General features: G+C 31.7%; 2 protein-coding genes across 2 annotated transcripts; one reads left to right on the top strand and one right to left on the bottom strand.

Moving 5' to 3' along the window:
• Positions 1-5: 5 nt before the first annotated feature.
• Positions 6-5,023, top strand: LOC111715067 (myosin heavy chain, muscle; the record flags this gene model as incomplete). The annotated part of the gene is made up of 10 exons (XM_023490314.1): positions 6-68; positions 128-292; positions 387-488; positions 544-620; positions 709-784; positions 1,767-1,891; positions 2,081-2,204; positions 2,397-2,501; positions 3,659-3,730; positions 4,879-5,023. Coding segments are annotated over 10 exons (915 nt in total), but the record flags the coding sequence as incomplete, so codon positions are not given.
• Positions 5,024-5,862: 839 nt separating this feature from the next.
• On the bottom strand, positions 5,863-9,277 carry LOC111715060 (keratin-associated protein 5-2). The gene is made up of 4 exons (XM_023490302.1): positions 9,192-9,277; positions 8,731-8,772; positions 7,611-7,687; positions 5,863-6,022 (listed from the first exon to the last, which is right to left on the bottom strand). Exons 1-4 carry the CDS (start codon positions 9,267-9,269, stop codon positions 5,899-5,901), a joined length of 321 nt encoding a protein of 106 aa, XP_023346070.1. The 5' UTR covers positions 9,270-9,277; the 3' UTR covers positions 5,863-5,898.
• Positions 9,278-15,352: the final 6,075 nt, after the last annotated feature.

Raw genomic sequence — 15,352 nt, 5'->3', positions numbered from 1 at the left:
TGGCCCTTGATCATGCTAATGCCAACAATGTAGAGACTCAAAAAACTATTCAAAAGTACCAACTGCAGGTAAGGTTAATTTTACATTCAATAAAAAGATGAGGACCAATTAAACTTTTATTGTCTAGGTAAGAGATGTTCAAGCTAAGTTTGAAGAAGAATCTCATGCAAAAATCATTGCACAAGATAATCTAGTAACTGCCGAGAGGAAAGCTAATGCAAACAAGAATGCTTTGGAGGAAGCTCGAACTTTACTAGAACAAACTGATAGAACTAGAAGGATGTTGGAACAGGTATTCAATTCTAGCTTTTATTTCTATTATTTTTTAATTTATATTTTATATTTACATATTTAGATGAATAATCAATAATCATGAATTTGTTTAGGATCACTCTGATTCCAATGAACAGTTGTCTGAGATGGTGGTATCTAACCAAGCAATCACTGCCTCAAAAAGGAAGATGGAGCAAGAGATGGCAACCCTTCAAGTAAGATTTTAACTAACTTTGCTGAATTGTTTTCTTCATAATATCCATTTTCCAGAATGATCTTGATGAAATGGGTCATGAAGTAATGATGTCTGAGGAGAAAGCTTGTAAAGCTATGATTGATGCTGCAAGGTTAAATTTTTCCTGAAATTGATTTTTTAATTTAGATTGGTTCTATTTGAAAAATCGAGCATCTCAATTAAATATTTGTTGCTCATAGGTTGGCAGATGAGCTGCGTGCAGAACAGGAGTTTGCTATGGCAGTAGAGAGAGATAGAAAACTGCTGGAAGCCCAGGTTTCTTTTTGATTTTTTAATAATATTTAAACATGTTTTCTAAAACAAACACTTGGCCCATTTCTAACACTGAGTCTTAGAAATATACCAAATCTGTAGATTTGTCTATTTCAAGAGTATATATTTAAAAATCCAAGCCGATTAGAACAACATTACAACATATATTTATTAAAAATGGCTAAAACTATATATTGAAACAATAACTGTCAATTTCAAACTAATAATAAGATGTGAGTATTAGTTTTTAAATACATCCCTATTTTGAAACAATTACCGCGTTTCAGCTTATGTCGCATTTTCGGAACATATCCTGGTTTTGAGTTTTCGATTTCATAACAACGTCAATTTTTAAGCATTTGCTCACAATTACATAACATAACAAACATTTTGGAAAAGTTAAAATATAAACAAAATATAAAATAATAACAAACTGTTCTTTTATAATCTAAAAATCATTACAGCAAATAGAAATCAAAATATTAATATCATTTAGTTCTTACAATATGGATTTAACTAGAAATGTGGGAAACTGTTTGTTGAAAAGGCTTGAAAATAAATCATCCATATTCTCTAATTTAACAGATAAAATGTGTGGAAACTTAGGTACTAGAAATAATTCATAAAATAATTTTTGTTTTCAGTGGGTGTTGTTTTGAAAACGCGACAATGTTCTTAATTCAGGATATGGTCGAAAATGGAAAACCTGACATTGTCTTAAAAACGGTCAAGAGTTATAATATGAAAATAACTCCAAAATGATTTTGATTTTAAAAAAATAGTTAAAAATTGGGAAATGTTGTCCTTGTCATGTTTAAAAGAATTTTGGAAAAAGTTGTTATTATCAACTTTTACTCTGGATATGGGACGGGATCCCAAAAGCCCAGTTCAAGTTCTCAAATAACTTCTGATTCTTAAGATATAGATTAGTGTTACTATTTCCATAACTCTAACAGTTGTTTTACCAAGTGTGTGATGTTTCCAGGTAAAAGATTTGAGCAGCAAATGTGACGAGGCAGAAACAAACGCTCTCAAGGGAGGAAAGAAAGCTATTGCCAAAATGGACACAAGGATTAGAGAACTAGAGAGTGAGCTTGATGCTGAGAACAGGTAAGTTTTATATTTGGTTTATTAGTAAAGAGAACTGGACTGGGACTGAATTTAATGAATTCAAAATGCCCACTACTGGTTCAATTTGGAAACATCGATTCAAAGCCTTCCTTAATCTTCAACTTTAAATCGGTGGTTCAAATTTGAACTGGCAGTAGGTAGTTCATGAGCAAGATTGCATGGTTTCAGGAGGTATGGAGATGCACAGAAGAATCTAAGGAGAAGTGAAAGAAGGGTGAAGGAACTAATTTTCCAGCAGGATGAAGACAGAAAGAATCACGAAAGAATGCAAGCACTTGTGGATCAGCTTCAGGTAAAAACACAAAATACAATATTCAGTTCTCAATAGATATATGTTTTAACATTTACTTTTGAATTTTACATCTAACAAAATTTATAATTATTCTCTGGCAGTTTTATCTTCTGCAGAGCTGATAATACATCAGTTTTCTTTTCCTCTCTTGTAGATCTAATAGATCAATAGATAAATAATTAAATTTTTAAGTCCAAGATTAAGAGCTACAAGAAGCAGATTGAAGAAGCTGAAGAGATTGCTGCTCTCAATCTGGCCAAATTCAGACAAGTCCAAGGAAATGCTGCAGAGTCAATGGTAAGCGTCCACACTTGAAAATTAAAGCAAAGACAGGATGCTTTAAAGATACTAAACACATCTTGAGTCGGATTGGCTTTATTATTTTGTTTCTTTGATTTGTTTTTGAACTTGACTTTTTTGATTTTAAACTCTTTTTTTTTTTTTTTTTATTTTTATGTGTGATATTATATTTTGAGCGCGTGTACTTTTTTTTTGTTTTAGAGTCTAGAGGCCCTTTTTTTTTTTGTTTTTATATGTTTTTAGTGTCTGTTGTTATATATCTCTATTTTGTGTACACATGTAACATCTCGTTGAGTCAGTTGGATTCAACCCTTGGAAAATTTTTGGGATATTATTTTTTTTTTTTTTTTTTTTATTAATTGAATATCATTGCAATTTCCATCCACTCATAGTTCAAAAGTATTCCTCCTTTTAAATTCAAAAATTTAGTTTTATCTTCAAGTTACTTAATTTTATCATTACTCAGTAACTTGTTTTTAAATCATCAACTTTAAGTTATAAAACAATTTTATTTTGTAACCAAGAAAATACAAATGCCAGCGTTTATTGCACTGCACAGCTTACACTCATTTTGTTGTATAATATTGAACCCTACCCCCTACCCCCCCCTCGGCCCAAACAGGAATAGAACATTATCAAACTAAAACTTGATTTAAAAAACGAATTCTTCAGAGATTGTCATGTTAGATTATGTAAGCTAAACCAGACCCAAGGTTAGGCTTATAAATATATACTTGTAAACTGTATATATATAAATATAGATATATTTATATATATATATGTAAACTTATATATAGATATATTATCTGTATATTGTATCGACATAGTTTTAATATTTTCCGTTTTAGCAACACTTCAAAGTGAACAAATATAATGTTTTTCTTTTTCTTTTGAGCAATAAAAAGCTGGAAACCCAAAGTGAAGAAGTTTTAGACTTTAGTAATATAAATCCACGATAACCACCCACCTACATCCTGCCTAACTAGCTAACAATTTAGCTATTTAACTAACAAACTATACACAATAATAATATAAATACACGATACTGTCTGACTAGCCAACTACGTAACCACCCACATACATCCTTTCTAAAAAGCTAACTTAATTTAACTATTTAACTATGTAACTATGCACAATAATAATATAAATTGTAGGAGCGTGCTGACCTGAATGAGCAGGTGCTGGCTAGGATGAAGGTCAGAGGAAGAAGCAGCTCTATTGGTCCGGTGAGTAAAACGAAATTGAACATTATTTCAACCTTTTCTTTTTTAATCCTTATGTCTTTGCAACCTGAGTCCTAATTTAATTTTTTTGAGCCGCGTCTAAAATCCGCCAAAAACCGGTTTCAATTGAGCGCCGGCCTAAATCTAAATCATTGATCTCGATATCTACAATGGATATGTCTGACTATAAATTATGTTAGATCAACTGTTAAAAGTTGAAATATTAAAGGTTACGGATATGGTAACGAATATCAGAGCTTGAGCGGTTTAGTTTTATAAAATACTACTGGACAAAATTCACTCTTTTGCAACTTAATGGAATTTTATTCATTTTTTAAAATGTTTTTGTCTCAGGTCGCCATATTATTTCCATAAAAAGAATTTAAATACAACTTGAATTTTCCCTGAACCCTTGAATTAATGAAATTCTTTATAAAAACAACACAGTTTCTTTCATCGGGAAATAATTGTTTTTGAGTTTTTTTTTTACTGGAACAAAATGCAACCTGTTTCCATGACACAAATTCAGTTAGAAATACGGCAACATAAAACTAAATACTGGTACAGTTCAGCTCAAAGAAATGGTGATTTTTTTATCAAATGCTAAAATCCACCTTGCAGCAGTTCTAACGTTTTCTTTGATACATTTAAAAAAAAAGATTTGTGAATTTTTTCTTCATAATTTTCAAACTAATCCAGATTTTTGCTTTTTTGTGTAAATTATTGCATTAATTTGTAAGCCAAAAAATGTCGTCAAAATAAATCAAGATGGGTATATAAATATCTATCTTGAAACACTGAGTTCAGAAAAGTTAATTTTGTAATTATAACCATAAAACCAGTATTTGGGAAAGAGTATCGAAAAAAACTAGTAAAATAAAAAATAAAAAAAGTTATCAAATGTCAAAAAACGGACAAATGAGCGGTATTTAGCGGTTAGACGCATTTCTTGAACCGCATGTTAACATGTTTTGAACCGTATGTTAACATGTTTTGAAAAAAAGGAAAAATCGATCTGCCCGTAGAATTTCTGGCTTTTTTAAATCGTTAATTACTGAATGATTTTTGATTTCTAAAATTTTTTAGATCAATTCTTTGAATTTTGATTTGTTTAGTCGAATTCTTTAGTTTTCTCATCACTGATTTTTCAGGCCTAATTTTTCTCATGTCGTTGTTGTTGCTGGATAAATGGCTCAGCGAGAAAAGGACAAGATAAAAGAATCTCTCATTAGTAATATGTTTAGATTTAATTATGTAGATTTAACTGCTTAATAAAACTTGTTGTCATCAATTTTATTTATTTGCATTATTTAATTACTAGGCTTTTAGGGTGCTTCGGGCCCATCTTCTATTTAAATTGTGAACATGTTCTTTTTGTTTACATTTAAAAACAAAGAAAAAAATGTTGCGGATTTTTAAAAAAAAATTCGCGGATTTTCAAGAATCTAAATTTTTTTACAAAATTAAAAACCTTTAAAACACATTTTTAAAATTTTTATCATTCATAAACCTTCCCTGTGGTCACGTGATGTCCCACAAAAAATTTGGGCCCGATCGGTTCAGCCGTTTTGACGTTTATTGGATACAAACAAACACAAGCCGAATTTATATATAGATTTTGAGAACTTGAGAAGGAAACCAGTTTTTCCAACCCTCCAATTAAATAAAAGGATACTTAGAAACCCCTTGCATTTTTGGAGCCAGGATATCAAATTTTTCAGATTTTCTTTGCATAAACATCCCTGCAATTTTGTTCGAAAACTCTCTTTTAAAAATAATGCATTTTACAATTGGAAAACTTTAAATGCCATAAAAAGCCACAAGCAGAAGGGAGCTTGCTCCATCAGAACCTTAAAAGTTAATTTTGATAATACCTTTATTTTAAATGTTTCATCTTTTTAATAAAGCTATTCGCTTTTATACATATATATATGTCAGCTACAGCCGGCCAAACGGCTGGACCAAATTGACTAACAATTTCGAGGGAACTCATGGGTACCCTGGAGGTAACATATAGGCTAAACAAAATTTGATTTCTTTTATATTCTTCAACAGTTGATTTTTTAAATTAAATTTTTTTTATTTCACGGGCAACGCCAGGCACTTTAGTTAGTACCTTAAATATAAAAACTGGGAAAAGAGATATATTTTATTTATTAAAATTCAATTAATTAACAGTTTTCAATACAGTCTTTGCAAGTGGGGGTTTTCTTTCCATCCTGGCACTTATTCTTGCAATTCGATATTCCAGCTCCCCCAGCTCCCTGGCAGAAATTACAGTTGTCACAAGGGGGTCTGAAAATAAATATGTCAATTTTTTTGTTTTGTTAATTTACTCTAGATAAACTCTACAATGGCCGTTCTAGATGTTAATTTTAGAGTTATATGGAAAAATATCAATATAAGATCCTGGATTCTGAGTTTTAGCATCTTCCAAATACAGGGTTACCCACAAAAAATGAGACTCTAAATACGACCAAAAACCTTAAAAATATGACGATTTAAAGGTTGGTTTTTGGGGTCTGTTTTCAATTGAGTATTTTGATGGTTTACTAAATAATTAAGCACAGAAATACGGTTCTGGTCTACAAGGAACCATGAAATAAGGCAGTTCTGGCCTTGCAAAGAACCATGAATTTAGGCAGTTATGGCCTACAAGGAACCATGAAATAATGCAGTACTGGCCTACAAGGAACTGAAATAAGGCAGTTCTGGCCTACAAGGAACCATGGAAATAATGCAGTTCTGGCCTACAAGGAACCATGAAATAAGGCAGTTCTGACCTACAAGGAACCATGCAATAATGCAGTTCTGGCCTACAAGGAACCCTAAAAGCCAGAAAACGGACAAAGCTTGTATGAACCAAAAGAAACTGAAAACGCAACATGAAGAAAAACAGAAAAGTGACTGCTCTGCTCGGCATTTTTGAGGGGATCGGTGTTAAAGTTATACATTTATAATGACAATTGACAGTTAATATTGGAAACCTAATCTTGAGGTTTCCAAATGTGGGTAGACTTGAACACATTGCCTTAAACCTTATTTTAAAATCCCAATCTCTGTCTATGCCTGACTGTGTAAGTCTAGGAAATGTCTAACTTTGTCCATGTTGTAAATTGTGATTGCCAATACAACCTATTTTATATGAATTTCAGATCGGAAATAAAAGAGTCATCATCGTGTATATTAATACAATGCATTTCGATTTAAAGTTTAAATTCTATCAAGCTTTCAGGCAGCATGGATACTTATAAACATGGAAACAAAAATAATTTGTAAATTAACAGCTTCTGTTTTTGTTAACTTGTAAACTTGATATATGAGAAAAGCTTGTTAGGAATCTAAACTTAAATAAAAAAGTCGTCTTCATTGTATTGATATAAACGCCGACGACTGTAGAAGATGTGGTAGTCGTCTGTTTAATTCCTTCTTTACTGGACAATTATCAAGATTATAATTCATTTAATTCATTGAAAAAGTGAAAAGAAGTAAAACTTTTTTATATTTAGACCCCCCATCCTAAAATATCTCAAATTTTAAATCACCCTAATTATACCCACCAGGCCTAGGCAAAGTTTAGTTAACGAAATGCAAGTTTTCAAAAATGAACTGAAGAGTCCGTTAACAAGTTAACGTTAACGACTAATTGTCTTTAAACGACAACTTCTGTTAATGCCATTAATAAAGTTGAGATCGTTAGCGAACGGAAACTTTGAGAAAGCACCAAAAATACCATTACCGAAAAAAAAACATTCAGCTCTTGGCTAAAGAACGAATGTTCACAAGAAAAGTAGTTTTTTTCAACGATTTTAACGAATTTTTAACAACTTGAAAAAAGCCCTAACGTGCGCAGTCCTATATTTTAGACCTGTTTAATACTTACAGAGTATTTCCTCCACATAGTGCACAGAGAGGACACATATTACAACCGTCACATGATCCTTTACATTCCCTACACTCCTGAAACAATTTAAAAATAAGTTAATGCTTCCAAAAAAATTATTTTGAGGATGGTACCCGGCAAAAAGGGGATGGTGAGCTGAGAGCTTACGTTTCTGTCAATATTCGAGAAAGCTGTGACTTTCAATCACAATTTTTCCTAATAAACATGATTAATGTCTTACCTTTTGTATTTACTTTTTTCCCCGCATATATGTTTTGAATGAAAGGCATTAAACAAAAAATCCAAATATAAAGAAGGTTTAATTATAGACCAAAACGTGCATGATAGAAGAAACCGATTGCCTCTAACTCTGCTAGTCCAGGGTGTGCATGATATCAGTATTCAGTAATACATAGGGCTTGCCAAGGATGAAATGCAAGGAAAGTTATTTCAGAAGTGTACGCATCTTTTGTACTGCAGTGTACTGTCTCTGGGCGGTAATGTAAACACAAGACGGATGTTACAGCCTGAGATGGTAGCCATCTTTCACATAAAAAATCAATGAAATATTCTGGTCATAGGAAACTATTATGTGAATTATCAAAATTATCAAATTTAATGCTTTTAACCTCCTCGGATACAAAACGAACACTGATGCATCTATTCTTGCTTACAAATTCCGCCCAAAGAGAACTGGTTTCAATCTGTACGCAGAGTTTACACGACCTCAATTAACTTTCCTTGCATTACACCCTTGGGGCTGGCAAACTTTCCGTTAACCGCAAGTTTATTTTGAAATCGTTAACAATCGGAAGTAGCCGAAAACATGTCACATGCAGCTTTTTCAAATTTAGATGCACATTTTTTATTGTGAGTGAATTCTAGGATAGGATGTGGAAGGAAATTTGGTGGGGGGGGGAGGAAGGTAAAGGGAGTTAGGCAGAGTTCAAGACAAAGCTGGTTACCCACGCCAATGTTTAAAAAAAAAATAGTTATAATACCTTACATTGTACAATGTACAGGTATTTAAGTAAATGTGTTAATACAATAATGATGAACTATGCACTAAATGTAGAAAAAGTTATAATTAAGTAAAAAAGTATTAAAATGTTTAAAATACCTTAGAGTTGCAAGCTGCTCTGGTGGGCCTACTCAGAAGAATCTACAATCATATTAATTATATTTGTTTTTAGGTTTTAAATTATGTACAAGGATATACACAAAGGATGAGACTGTAAAGACGACCCGGAACTCTTAAAATGTGACAATCCTAAGGGTATAATTTAAGTCTGCTTAATCTTATAATGGCTTATTTAATGATAAGACAAAGAAAGAAAAACGTTTAAAAAAAGAAGAGACAATATAAATTCCGGACAGTCGTCTCTGAAATCTCATCCTTTGTAGATAATTATCTGGGATAATTATCTACTCTTTACAAATTACTCAAATTTACCCATTAGAGATTTTCTTGAAAAATTCTTTATCACTCAGTACAAAAGGAATAAAAAATGAGTTCCCCTATGTACTATGGAAAGTAAAGACACCCCCCCCCCTACCCCTGAGAAAGATAAAAAATGCCACCTGTGAACTTTGTGTTTGAGCTGAGGTGTAGACTGTACACATACAGGACAAGACAAATAGGGCGAGAACATACTTCATAATTAAACCTAAAACAAATACCAATCAAGAATAATCTTTGCACCTCATAATAAAATATAGGAGTCCTTTTCACAAACCAAAACTTTCTAATCTCTTTATCTTTGCAACCTAATGGTGTACACCTTTAATATTTCAAACTTAGATTATCTAATTAAAAATTCAGTTTGAAATATCTATGGTTTACGTCATTATGTTGCAAAGCTAGATAAAGTATTAGAAAATCAGAGTTTGTGGCAAAGACTCCATTCCTTTCAACCTAGATTAATATCTTATATGGTAAAAAATAATAGCTTTTTTTGGAGAGCTATTAATGAGAACAGAAAAGTTTTAAATTTCAAGCCTTTAGTAGGGTTTCCAGCAGGGATTCCAGCGAAATGGGGAAAACGTTTCACGAAAATTTCGCATTTTCGCAAAAAATGTCGCCGAAAATTTTGCATTTTTTCGCAATCCGAAAAATGCAAACAGTTTTCGTTCGCTATAAACCCTAGTCTTGAGTCAGATAAAGGAACTGGGAAATCGTCATAAACTGTATTTTTCTAACCCTATCTATCTTTAACCTGATAATATGGATTCAATATTTGATCTAACAGAATTAATCCATAGATTGAAATATCAAAAGTCATGAAATCAGATTGAAAACAAAGGGATAAGAAATATAGAGTTTTTGGCGAATATTCAGTTCCTTAGGATAACTCAAATTTGGGTGTAGAATGAAAGCTATATTGGATCTAGTTGATAAAACTCTGATTTGAGGTTGGAAATACTAAAAGCCCAATTTGAGCATAAAAGTTTATAGAATTGTTCTTTTTCTAATAACAATAAAACTTTTAGAGTATTAGAATTAAAAGTAAATAAAACTAATGTTCATTTTTTGTATTAGATTATCAATTTCAAACTTCCAAATCTCGATATATCCAATAATAAGAAACTCTATTTATTTCATGTGGGTAGCTTATAGTTAAACCATATATATCAATTGTCCTTATTAAATAATATCTAACAATTGTCCTTGTACAACCATATCTAACAATTGTCCTTGTACAACCATATCTATCAAATGACTTTGTTAAACCATATTTAACTGTTATCCATATCTATCTATTGATATCCAACTATGTATCTATCTCTGTGTAGACATGTTGTCCTTGAATCCCAACATAAGCCATTACTTACATAGATTAAAGCCATATAAGCAATCAACCTTGCCCACTTAATAGGGGGGGGAGGGGGTTATGTACAGAATTTTATTTACTTCAAAACGAACTGAACACTTTCCCTAAACTCCTTCATCTAATCCGTATATCTTTGTAACCTGATGTTAAAGACCAATTAATTCAATATTTAAAACTATATATTCTGTTAGATCAAATGGATTAAGTTTGAATTAAAAAAGGTTTACATTAGAGTTTCAGTAAATTTTACAGTTAATTTGCATGCATAAATCAATGCAAGAAATGATGATATATTATCTTTAAGTGTCTTGTATCTGCCCACTCACACACCCCTCCCTCAAACTATATATTTTACCAAATATTATAGATCAGATGATGATTCGTGTTTACAACAGTAAAAAGCGTAGATTTTTGCACCAATCAGTCCACTGGAAGATTTATTTATCTTTTCCTTTTATTTATTTATTATTTTCAAGCTAAATATGATTCCTATATGCTTGCCTTTGTCAAATGGTGGCTAGATAATAACTGAAGATATTCTCAACCTATTCAACATTTTATCAAGTTTGAAATGGTCCGAATTCAAACATCAGTTGAATCCAAGAAATATCTACAAAGGAAACACAAAGGGTCCCTCACGTTCATTACATACAGTTAGAATATGCATTCTTTCAGTATTTATTTTCTTACAAAGATTTGTCCCTTTTTTTTTCTTGTTAATTTTAATACTGTTTGTTGTCGTATCAGGTTTGTTGAGCTAAGCATTTTTGTTTTCTTTAATGTCCTACCTACTCGTTCACTCGTCCAGGACCCCCCCCCCATGACAAGAAGCTTTTTAGCTTGTTAATAAAACCTGGCCCCACCAGATTCTTTTTCCCTCATAAAGATTTATATCGTTTATCGAGATAATTATATTGCCATTAATTAAATTTAATAAATATCTGATTTGATTTGAACAAAAGAACAATATTTGATTCTGGTGATTCTGGGTTTAAAATTACAAATCACAGTCTCATCCCACGTTATTAACATGAAGATTCCTCGTGGTTGCATTTCTTGATCAGAGCAACAAGGTTATATATACGGGGGAATAACCAAGCCTAGTGTCACCAGTACAAACATGTGACAAAACACATTCACTTTACATAGCGGGATCGTAAATTATCAAAACTTTATCTCATTTACAAAATAACCTGACCATCAATTACAAGTAGATCTTCGAAGATATTACAAAAAAAAATGTTAAAAGACGATTATACTCTTTGCGTACAAGTCTTGCAAGATTGATTCAACAAGTGTTTCTATGTTTTTTAATTTTTCCTGCCCCAAAACTCCGACCACGAGATAAAAAATTAAATCTAGTTTTTTTCCTCTTAAACTCAAGGTTTATGAAAATTTTTACCCAATTTGGATGTTTTAAAATGACCCTCTCTATCGATCTCTACTATTCTGGGCCAACGTACATGTAATTTTGTGGGTGTGCTTCACACCTGTAATATCTGAGTGGACCCTACATTTTTTTTGAAAATTTTCAAATCTATGCATTTAGTAAACACTCACTCCATATCAATTTCTCTAAATATATCTATCCAGGTACAATCCGTCCGATATCAAACTCAACCAGGACTGAATTCCAGGCTCTAAATGCCACACAGGGACACAAGTGTAGCTATCAAACATGCTATTTAAAACGATCCCAAATGATAGGGATGAGCCAATGTTTTCAATGCCACACAGAGACACAATCCACATGGCTACAATCTCTATCAACGCCACTACACGGGGCTCAATCTCATTAACTAACGGTGTCAATAAAGACACTAGCAATCAATTGATCAATGTCTCAAACAGGACACGATCCACACGATGTTATCGTTATTATTACTTATTTATCGCACAGGTAAAGTTTAGTATACATATTTATAGGATTAGAGAGAATATATATAACGCAGTTAAGCTATCTCTGCACACGTTTTATAGCGTAATTTTAAGTACAGGGTGTCCCACGAAACATGACAATAGCAAGACGACTTGAAAGTCGTCTTTGATATTTGAATTTATTTTGAACGACAAAATGTAAATGGACCAAATGTATATTTGAGTTGACGAAATGTAAGGTTGACAAAATGTAAATTGACCCATATAAATTGGAAGGTGCTTAAATTACACAGACATTCCTTTTCAGGTGTCTACAATTTTAAAATCTTTTTTTTTAACTGCACTTTAACTAACCGGACCACCGACTAAAGCATAATTTAGAACTTTTTTTCCGACAACAAAAATATATATTTCAGTAGGATTCGATATAACTATGGTAATTTTCTATATAAATAAAAACAAGAGTTAAGTTTAGAGAAATTAATATGGCCATTGATTTTATTCCAATATCTGACAATCTCCGGAAGATTATAAATGTCGTCGTTTTCAAATTGAATTTCTAAAGCAAACACTTGAACTTGAGGAGGGATGATAGTTCTCTACCTGTGTCCTCAGTTAGCTGTACTGTACACTTACAACTGTTTACTAATATTGTTATACTATAGGTTAGGCCAGAATCAACTTATGATAAACAAATATGCAGTACGCTCTCGTTATAGTTTATGGCCTATATAATCAGTAAAGGATTAGCGTACATTATCACTCTATACACTATACTTACAACTGTTTACTATAGATTAGGCCAGAATCTCCTTATTATAAACAAATGTTGTATAGTTCATGGCCTATACAATTAGTAAAGGATTAGCGTACATCATCACTCTATACACTATAACCTCGTTGAATTTGTCCCATAAATATGACAGAAGCAAGACGCCTTAAATGTCGTCTTTGATCCTTGAAATAATTTCAGCCTTTTATTTATAAGCCACTTTTTTAAAAGTATAATTCTAGAATCACAAAATACCCTCAAGTCTTGGGATTTCCAAAATGTGGGTTGCCTTTTTGTGCTTTCAATATTACCGGAAATAAGAAGACTTTTGTTAAGATTTCGAAAATTTTGGTTGTATTTAATAAAACTAAAATCTCAACAAAACTCTCAATATCGCCGGTAATGTTGGCAACACAAAAAAGGCAGACCACATTTTGGAAATCCCTGGACTAGAATATCCTTATTGTTATTACGGGTTATTGCTTTAAGAAACATACACTAAAAGACTGGATGTCTCAAATAAATTCAAAGATCAGAGACGACTTTCAAATGCTACTGTCATGTTTCGTGGGACTTCTTTATAATTTTGTGATTATTTGTAAATCAAAAGTTGAGTTCCTATTTTGTGAAATTCGGATCAGCTAAAAACCTACATTTGGTTCCTAAAAAAATTTGGGCCGGATCGATTCAGACTTTTGACGTTTATTGGATACAAACAAACAGAAAATACTTCATTAGACTTATCAGTGGTGGAAATAACATCGATAAAAAAAATCGATAAAAATCAGGTCAGAAAAATTCTCTTGTTGGGTTTCTCTATAGGTCGGACAACTTTTGTCCTTTTGACCTATTTGTCAACAACTTATACAACTTACAAAATTATTGCGCTCAATCATAAATTACAAAATCATGGATTTACGATCTTCTGAATATGTGAGAAATATTATTTTATCCATTTAGCTAGTTTGTTTGGGAATATTTTTAAATATCAAATCATGCATTTTCAAACACGCCTTGTTCGATAATTTAAATGGCAGAAGTAAACTAGGATTATTTTGCTGTGTATTTGGGTAGCTTGATATTGAAATAGTTTGCACGGTTTTATTTAGAAATTTTTAAAAGTTTGTAATGCAATATTAGAATATAATATTCGATTTAACAATGCTCATTTGCACTAAAACTAAATTAAATTACAATTTTTGCCAATTGAACACTACTGTGCATTCAAGGAGTTGAGTCTTTACCACAAACTCAGATTGCCATTCCTAGGACTCATCTTTGCAACCCAATGTCGTATACCTTAGATAGTTAAAACTGTGAATTCTGTTAGATCATATAATTTAAGTTTAGATTATCAAAGGTTGCAAAGATACAGGGATTAAGTAGATTTGAGAGTGTTGCCACGACTCAATTCCTTTAATTTATTGGATATGGAAATATTGAGAGAAAATTGTAAATCTTTTTTATTTGGATTATTAAACAAATATTTAAATAAATTTATTTTCGTCCGGAAAATGACAAAAATAATTTTATTGTCCTAGATGATTTCCGTTGTTAACCCTATCACGGAGGGGGGGGGGTAAATTAGAACTTTTTCAACTTCATAATTGTCAACAACTTTTGCTAACATTTTTTTTTGCATTATAGGATATGATGGAGAACACACAAACTGCGGGTCGGTGTTTCAAAAAAATCAGAAATGGTTAATAACTTTTTTATTAATTAAGCTACGGGTTGAAATTTATATGTTAAAAAAGTTGGATGTAATAACATGAGTCACATGTTAATATTTATCATAAGTAAAAAACATTTATTTTCAAAATATTTTCCAACCTACTTTTTGAACTTTTTTAAAATCCTCCCTTGCACCCTTATAATTAAAGATAGAGGTCAATTTTTTTTAGTGAGCAGGCCTTGAAACGTTTGACTAGGGACATGTATCACACTGTCCTATCTCAACTCTTAGGGAAAAATCAATCTATAATAGACAAAATTAGCCCAGGATAAACTTTATACTCAGCATCTGCCTTTTCTTACACATCTTTCTACTGCTCATCTAACATTTTCAGCATATTCTGATAATTATTTATTAAAGCAAAAATGTCAAGTGATCGGCGTTTATATCAATACAATAAAGACGACTTTTCTGTTTCGGTGTCTAGTAAGGTTTTTTCCAAATTACAATTTTACAAGAAAGAGAGGCTTTTAATTGACAGATTCTCTTAGATTCCATGTTTATGTGTATCCAAATCCATGCTGTT

The sequence above is a fragment of the Eurytemora carolleeae genome, unplaced genomic scaffold (assembly GCF_000591075.1).
Source record: "Eurytemora carolleeae unplaced genomic scaffold, Eaff_2.0 scaffold748, whole genome shotgun sequence".
Classification (NCBI taxonomy): domain Eukaryota; kingdom Metazoa; phylum Arthropoda; class Copepoda; order Calanoida; family Temoridae; genus Eurytemora; species Eurytemora carolleeae.
Note: the sequence above shows the minus strand (reverse complement) of the source record. Positions and strands in the feature narration are given on the sequence as shown.